Source organism: Clarias gariepinus, chromosome 9 (assembly GCF_024256425.1).
Source record: "Clarias gariepinus isolate MV-2021 ecotype Netherlands chromosome 9, CGAR_prim_01v2, whole genome shotgun sequence".
Taxonomy (NCBI): Eukaryota; Metazoa; Chordata; class Actinopteri; order Siluriformes; family Clariidae; genus Clarias; species Clarias gariepinus.
In genome coordinates, this window is record NC_071108.1 from 11,336,127 (window position 1) to 11,344,962 (window position 8,836).

The following is an 8,836-nucleotide window of genomic DNA, read 5'->3' on the forward strand; positions in this document are numbered from 1 at the left end:
ACATAACCCTTCCTGATTTCTTATTCTTTTGCATGTTTGTCACACTTAAATGTTTTTGCTCATCAAAAACCGTTAACTATTAGTCAAAGATAACATAATTGAACACAAAATGCAGTTTTTAAATGAAGGTTTACGTTATTAAGGGAGAAAAAAAAAAAAATCCAAATCTACATGGCCCTGTGTAAAAAAGTGATTGCCCCCCTTGTTAAAAAATACCTTCCCTGTGGTTTATCACACCTGAGTTCAATTTCTGTAGTCATCCCCAGGCCTGATTACTGCCACACCTGTTTCAATGAAGAAATCACTTAAATAGGAGCTACCTGACACAGAGAAGTAGACCAAAAGCACCTCAAAAGCTAGACATCATGCCAAGATCCAAAGAAATTCAGGAACAAATGAGAACAAAAGTAATTGAGATCTATCAGTCTGGTAAAGGTTATAAAGCCATTTATAAAGCTTTGGAACTCCAGCGAACCACAGTGAGAGCCATTATCCACAAATGGCAAAAACATGGAACAGTGGTGAACCTTCCCAGGAGTGGCCGGCCGACCAAAATTACCCCAAGAGCGCAGAGACAACTCATCCGAGAGGCCACAAAAGACCCCAGGACAACATCTAAAGAACTGCAGGCCTCACTTGCCTCAATTAAGGTCAGTGTTCACGACTCCACCATAAGAAAGGGACTGGGCAAAAACGGCCTGCATGGCAGATTTCCAAGGCGCAAACCACTTTTAAGCAAAAAGAACATTAAGGCTCGTCTCAATTTTGCTATAAAACATCTCAATGATTGCCAAGACTTTTGGGAAAATACCGTTCGGACCGACGAGACAAAAGTTGAACTTTTTGGAAGGTGCGTGTCCCGTTACATCTGGCGTAAAAGTAACACAGCATTTCAGAAAAAGAACATTATACCAACAGTAAAATATGGTGGTGGTAGTGTGATGTTCTGGGGTTGTTTTGCTGCTTCAGGACCTGGAAGGCTTGCTGTGATCGATGGAACCGTGAATTCTACTGTCTACCAAAAAATCCTGAAGGAGAATATCCGGCCATCTGTTCGTCAACTCAAGCTGAGGCGATCTTGGGTGCTGCAGCAGGACAATGACCCAAAACACACCAGCAAATCCACCTCTGAATGGCTGAAGAAAAACAAAATGAAGACTTTGGAGTGGCCTAGTCAAAGTCCTGACCTGAATCCTAAGGTGAATCCCAATTCTACCCCTTACCCCTACACTTAGCCCTACCCCTCCGTTTGGCGCGTTCACGTGAAGGGGTAGGGGTGTCTCATTTCTCTTTTAGTTGAAGGGGTAGGGCTAAGGGGAAGGGCCAGATAGCCCTCGAAACGAAGATTTTTCAGGACCTCACTTCAAACGAAGGGCTAAAGAAATTTTCAAGATGGCCGCTCACTCGAGCAAGCAGACCCATAAATGTAAGTAAATTTTTGCCACTAATAAGGATTTTTATGACAAGTTTTCATAATATGTATATTAATTTTAGTCTTTTGTTTGTGTTTATGGTGATGTTTTGTAAAGAAACGTTTGCAAAAAAATCGCTAAAGTTTGCTAGTGGATAGCGCCGATTGCGCGATATTACTGCATGCTACAAACAATATGAAAGTTTAGTAGTACAGCAGTTTGCCGAGCATTTGATAACGCATTGTTTTTATATTATATTCTGTATAGGGACGGCCGAGGAAACCCGAAGGCTCATCCGTTTTCGTGGTGAAAATGAGCAATTTTTTTTAAAGTCAAAATACGGCGCAAAAAAACTTTGGCAGTGAGTGAATGCTACATATGTGATATGTGATCTCTACATGCTACAGTGCTTGTATTCAATAAAACAGAAAACATGCATTTTATTGCTGTTTATATATAACAGGACATTAATAAAAGACCTGGAGTTGGAGGGAATAGTGACGGGCCAACAGGCATCAAAAAAATGGGAGAATTTAAAGAAGAAATATAAGGTAAGCAATGTGGTGTTATGACAACTATAGCAATTAAATTCTTTGCAGTCATTTCACTGCTTGTTTTACATTATTTTTGTGTACACACACACACCCACCCACCTACACACACACACACACACACCCACCCACCTACACACACACACCCACCCACCCACCTACACACACACACACACACACCCACCCACCCACCTACACACACACACACACACACACACACCCACCTACACACACACGCACACCTACACACACACGCACACCTACACACACACGCACACCTACACACACACACACCTACACACACACCCACACTAATGTAAAACATGTACTGCGATGAGGAGACAAAATATAAATAATAAATATTGTGCTTGTGTCTTTTCAGGATTTAAGAACACCTAAAACTGGTTCAGGAACAGATGCTGGAGAGGTAACAGCTGCAACATGGCAATATTTTGATGCCATGCATGAGGTGTTGGGTGCCAGACCTTCTGTGGACCCTCCTGTGGTGGTTGCATCACTCACTGATGAGGAACCAACAGCAATCGTCATGGTAATGTCTTAAATACAATGTTTTTATGGTCAGTCATTTGTTGTTTTGAGCGCAGAATGTAGCTGTTTTACAGAAGGTATGTATCGCACATGATATATGACCATATTATGAATTTTTGGACTAAAGTACTTGTTTTGATCTTCTAGGAGATTGTTGAACCCAGTACTGCCACTGCAACAAGCACTACAGAAACCTCACCTTTGCCCAATACATCTGGAGCCAGCGCAGCAGCCCCCACAGCCATAGCAAGCCCCTTAACCTCATCACCCAGAAAAAAAAGAAAAACAAATCCCATTGTGGACTTTTTAGTTGCGGAGTCCCGGAAGGAGCAAAAACGCCACGAAGAGAGTGAGGCCAAGACTGAGAGGTTCCTTAATCTTTTTGAAAAAATGATTGATAAAATGTAGTTGTGTTTCATATATTTTTATTATAAGTTCTTCTAGTTCTGCAAGCTGCACTAATGTTTACAAGTTTACAAGTTCAATAAAGTATTCATATATTTTTATTATAAGTTCTTCTAGTTCTGCAAGCTGCACTAATGTTTACAAGTTTACAAGTTCAATAAAGTATTTGTTGTTAGTAATTTGAATGCCATTTTTGTTATTATGCCATTTTATATTTTATTTTCTTTATGTTTATATACATTGAAGTGCAATATTTATTTAAGTAATCTGAAGGGCATTTGCATACCTATTTATATTAAAGTTTTATACGTTTAAGGCAATAAAAAGCAATATTGACTATAAAAAAGTGTGTCTGGGCATCATTAATGATACAAAGCGCCATAAAGAAATACACAATTCACCATATAATATGTATGAAAACATTTTATTATACAGAAATGGATAAAAGGCATGAAAAAGTTATAAAAGTGTAGCAACATGTAAAAATATACACTACCAGTCAAAGATTTGGACAAACTTTCCTATTAAAGAGAATAAAGTAGTTTATCCAAACCTTTGACTCGTAGTGTGTATGTATATAACTGTATACATAAAAAAAAAAGATGTGTACTGTACAAACAAATGTAAAATCTAACTGTTTACACACATGTAGCTTATTTTCATGGGTCCTGCACAATGCCTGAAACTAGGGCAGCCAATCCGTCTCTTGTACCATTCCCAGAGGTTTCGGTGTGTGCCATAGCTTCCCGGGGAGGTTCAGAGTCAAACATTTCCCTTGAAATGTCATCATCAGGTTCTAGCAGGTCCCCATTGTCCAAACACACATTGTGCAAAAAGGCACAGGAAGCAATGACCTGGGGTGCAAATGTTGGTTTGACTTCCAAAGCTTTAAAAAGTGTAGACCTCCATCTTGTCTTCATTATGCCAAAAGCCCTTTCAATTATGCTGCGTCCCCTTGAGTGGTGGTAATTAAAGCGCCCCTGGATTTGTCCATTCACTGGCTCTTTGTAGGGTGTAATCAAGCAGACTGGGGTGTCTAAACATGGATAGCCCCCATCACCCAGTATAATGTACCCTGTAGGGGGATACCGTTGTGCCCTATAAAATGAACTGTTTTTCAGTACACGTGCGTCATGAACTGACCCTGGATAACCAACAAATATATCTAGGAACCGTCCACAGGAATCACATATTGCTTGCATGCTGATGGAATAATAGCCCTTGTAGTTTAAATAGTCTATTTGGTGCTGCCGTGGGGGTTTGATCCTGATGTGTGTGCCATCTATTGCACCAACAACATTTTTAAATGCAGGGGTTCTTGACAGTTCAACAAATCCTTGTCCCACTGCTTGCAGCTCCTCTGGTCGTGGAAAGAAGATGACATTCTTTAGTTTGACCCATATGTTTTGTGCCACTTTGTGGATTACACGGTGGACTGTTGCTTTTGGGACACCGAAAACACTGGACACTACCCGGTATGATAGTCCATGAGCCAGCCAGTAAACATAAATAAGAGTTTCCAGCTGATTACCCCAGCCATGATCATGTTCTCTGTGCAAAAGTCCCTGTAAAGCATTCATGGCTCTTCTGCTCAGGCGAAAATCCTGCCTCAATTCAAGCTCCTCATCAAACCACAACCGCAGAATTGGCACGTTATGGTTTAGCCTGCAGTATGATACTGGACCATCAGCCTATAACAAAGAAGTTCCCCTTATTAATCTGCATTGGACTGACATGTCATTTATTGCCCCAAAACAAAGAAAAAAATCTAATCTGCAAAAGGCTACCATGTACGATTGTAAACAATTTACAGAGTAAAGTTAATACATAATAGGGTACAAACATATGAAAACAATATGCTACCACGTAACCATCAAACAACAGTTGTCTGTTGTTGTAACTAACAAATGTATGTAAACGTGCGCATACAACACGAAAACATTAGTTTACTTAACGTACATGTCCAGGTAACCATTAGCAGTTAACGTTAGCGAGCTGTGTAATTGCCTATGTTACATTCAACAAAACATTTTTGCAGTCATCATACTCACCCCAGCCCGATCCACAAGCAAACTTAAGTGGCGGAGATATCGTCGTCTCCTTCGTCTCACAAAATTTGCTGAAGACAAATGCCAAAAAATCGCTGCAATCCACACTGCTATGACTGACGGCGACATCTTGAAATGCGTGATAAACTTTGGCGCAAGTCCTCTGACGTAACATTAGGAACTAGCGACAACGTATGATGACGTATAACAGTGTTGTAGTGGTGTCCCATTTCTTAGGGGAAATATTTTAACCCTTCCCCTTTCCACTTCGTTTTAAGGGACAAGGGGAAGGGGTAGGGGAAGGGGAAGGGGTAGGGGAAGGGGTAAGGGGTAGAATTGGGATTGGGCTCTATTGAGATGTTGTGGCATAACCTTAAAAAGGCGGTTCATGCTAGAAAACCCTCAAATAAAGCTGAATGACAACAATTCTGCAAAGATGAGTGGGCCAAAATTCCTCCAGAGCGCTGTAAAAGACTCTTTGCAAGTTATCGCAAACGCTTGATTGCAGTTATTGCTGCTAAGGGTGGCCCAACCAGTTATTAGGTTCATATTAGGTTTTTATTAAATAATAAAAACCATCATTTCTCCAGTACTTGGACTAACCCCCCACCCCGGAAAAAAAAAAAAAAAAAAAAATCAGATGTGTTGGACTAATGGTACATAGTTATTAACCTAGTTAACCCAGTGTTAGTATGTATCCAATGTTGTAAACATTAAAGCACTTTTTGTAAGTCGCTCTGGATAAGAGCGTCCGCCAAATGCCTAAATGTAAATGTAAATTTAAAAACTGCATTTTGTGTTTACTTATGTTATTTTTGACTAATAGTTAAATGTGTTTGATGATCAGAAACATTTTGTGTGACAAACATGCAAAAGAATAAGAAATCAGGAAGAGGGCCAAATAGTTTTTCACACCATTGTATATAAGCTACATAGCCTTTATAAGACTTTACTTTTATTTAAGTGACGAAAAAACTGAGAAAACGTTATGATGTAAAATAATGAAAGCAAACAGGGATACAGCGCTATTCTGTATCGGTTTCTGTGAACTTGAGCGCGTCAGAAAATGAACCGAAACTCGGTGTATACTCGCCTCACAGACGTGAAAAATATATACTTACAGAAAGCAAAATGTCTGCTTTTATATAAACTAATGGGGGAAAAAAAATCAGCTTATGTAATTCGTATAAAATGTGGATTACTACAGCGCATTCACTCACAGCCGAAACCAAAGACATCAACTTATTAATTAATTATTAAAAGGGCCAGTCAGTTTCCTTGTTGTTTTCCCCGACGCATTCATAATCATTAGTTCTGCCGGTGCGGTGTTTTTTATCCCCACCCCGTTAAAACGGCGTATTCAGAGGCTCGCCCGCGAGAGGTTGTGCGCGCGCGGTCCACTACACAGCAAAAACATGTAAGTATATTAAGCACAGCGCCTCAAAGACAGCGCATATTTAACATGTATTAATGTGTGTTTGTTATATTTCTGGAAAAGAGAAATCTCTTATAAATCTCTCATATTGATGCTTGCGTTTATCTGACTTTTGACAACTGTTTTTTAATCACTGGAATGGAAGAGATAGAAAGTTTCCTTATCATAACACGCCTTGTATTGTTTTTAATCGCTCGATACACAACCCATCATTTTTAATGCTATTTTACAAAGGGAAAATACAAATGGAATAATTTTATTTACTTTATTTATATATTTTTAAATAAAATCTATAATTTAAACATTGGAGAGTAATTAAAAACAATATAGAGTGATTAATAACAATACAATGCATGTTATGATAAAAAAAAATCTCATTCCAGAGATTAAAAACGGTAATTTTACTGTAGAATGTAAAATCCAGAAGATTTTAAATTTACACAAATTTATAAAGAGGCCTGAAGCAAATGCACCAGTTTGCTAAACCATGCACAGTGGGGAGGGGTGCATTTTAGTTTCTCCGAGTGTAAAGCGGAGAACAGCTGATTCACACCTGGGGAGGGTGTATTATTTGCATTTGAATGTGTCTGACATTGCAAAGCACACACAGTAACACTGCAACAACCTAAAGTAAATAGAAATAAAAGGCCCTGATTATGCTGCATAAATATTATTTAGTACAACTAAATTCCTGCGCTGATTAGACTATGCAGAAAATTAAAGAGGAGAATTATGAGGCCGGATCAAATTTTTAAAAAATATTATTGTTTAAATGTGCGCTGAAAAAAACTGGTGTTACCAAAAATGTAACCGATGAAAACTCATGTCCATCAATCTGATATACAGTATGCTGGAGAAACTCCCAGGTGGGAAGACACTGTTAACTTTAGTTAACATCAAGGACAAAAATAAATAAATAAAATAAGCATCAACAACTTCCACCAATGATTCTGGAACGCAGAGTACAGGATGAGTCACACAGCCGCGATATACTATACTATAACTATATTATACCAAAAATAAAAGTGTATATTTTAGTTATTTTAATGATCTATTCAGAAAGTCAATTTTCCCAGTTATTTCTATATTTAAATTTTGATGTCTTTAAATGTATATTTTTTTAAATAGCTACAGTAATAACAATAAACCGATACAAACAGAAGCTATATAGCAGTTAATTCTTTGTACAAATAAAATCGTTAGCTAATGAACTTAAGTAGCTAGTCTAAATCATAAAAATGTTTTTACAAGCCCCTAAGCTGTTGTTTCTGCTTGTATGGCCAGTCAGTTTCCTTGCTGTCTTCCCAAACGCATTCATAATCATTAAATTACTTTTGCCGGTTGTGCCCGGTCCACTACACAGCAAAAATATGTTTGTACTGTATGTATCACATCGGCGTGCGATTCGCACAGCGCCGCAAAGACAGCACATATTTAACACGTATAAATGAGTGTTTGTTATATTTCTGGGAAAGAGAAATCTCTTATAAATCTCTCATATCGGCACGCGCGTTCATCTGAATTTAGATCAAAACTTGGCAAAGTGAAAGAGTGCACACGCGCGCCGCTGGTTCACGGGAACATTTTATATTCACTAAAAGGCTTATTCACAACCACATTACAGCCATTCACACACATGCATTGTGCTATGTTGTTTGTACACACTTTTACTTTTCATCTCCACTTTGATAAAAAGGCTCCCGATATGAGCCGACACGAGCAGCTTTGTTTCAGTATTCATCTATCATAAAGAGGAGCGACATATACTGTACTTGCTGATTAAACACTTCATTTTTTTAAAAAGTGAAAGCGCGCGATGTAAGCAGCTTTAATTATTATTATTATTTTTTTTTTTAATCACTGAAATGGAAGAGATAGAAAGTTTTACAAAGGGAAAATACAAATGGAATAATTTTATTTGGATTATTATTTTTTTTTATAAAATCTAAAATTAAAACATTGTAGAGTGTAGATTGTACAGTGTAGAGTGATTAATAACAATACAATGCATGTTATGATAAGAAAAATCGCATTCCAGGTATTCAAAACGGTAACAATGTAAATTTTAGAATGTGGAATCATATAATAATTTTAGATTATTACATTGTTCTCGGACCACAGAGCTTCTTCAGATTTTAAAATTGACATTTTTACTGTTAAAAAATAAAAATGTTTTTATAAACCCCTAAGCTGTTTGTGCTGTTTTCTTCAATAATAACAATAGACAGATAGAAACAGAGTGTCTATCTTAACAAAAATAATTGCAGCCGTTTTGCAAAATGTCCGTTTGCGCCACCTGGCGGTCATTTCACGAATTACTTTGAATTGCGACTGATTTATTTTGGCTGTTTTGCCGTTTGACAGAGCGTGCGGCAGTAATAGACATTCCGCGTGAGTAACCACTGTACAGTAGAATAAAAATAAATACTTTGTCAT

The 8,836-nt window shown here is 37.9% G+C and overlaps 2 protein-coding genes across 2 annotated transcripts; one reads left to right on the forward strand and one right to left on the reverse strand.

The window, feature by feature from the left end:
- The first annotated feature begins 1,357 nt into the window (after window positions 1-1,357).
- LOC128530837 (uncharacterized) lies at window positions 1,358-2,981 on the forward strand. Its single transcript, XM_053504982.1, has 5 exons — window positions 1,358-1,426; window positions 1,680-1,773; window positions 1,876-1,963; window positions 2,346-2,513; window positions 2,660-2,981. Exons 1-5 carry the CDS (start codon window positions 1,393-1,395, stop codon window positions 2,918-2,920), a joined length of 645 nt encoding a protein of 214 aa, XP_053360957.1. The 5' UTR covers window positions 1,358-1,392; the 3' UTR covers window positions 2,921-2,981.
- Window positions 2,982-3,436: 455 nt separating this feature from the next.
- LOC128530659 (putative nuclease HARBI1) lies at window positions 3,437-5,233 on the reverse strand. The gene is made up of 2 exons (XM_053504715.1): window positions 4,969-5,233; window positions 3,437-4,608 (listed from the first exon to the last, which is right to left on the reverse strand). Exons 1-2 carry the CDS (start codon window positions 5,092-5,094, stop codon window positions 3,577-3,579), a joined length of 1,158 nt encoding a protein of 385 aa, XP_053360690.1. The 5' UTR covers window positions 5,095-5,233; the 3' UTR covers window positions 3,437-3,576.
- Between the last annotated feature and the right edge of the window lie 3,603 nt (window positions 5,234-8,836).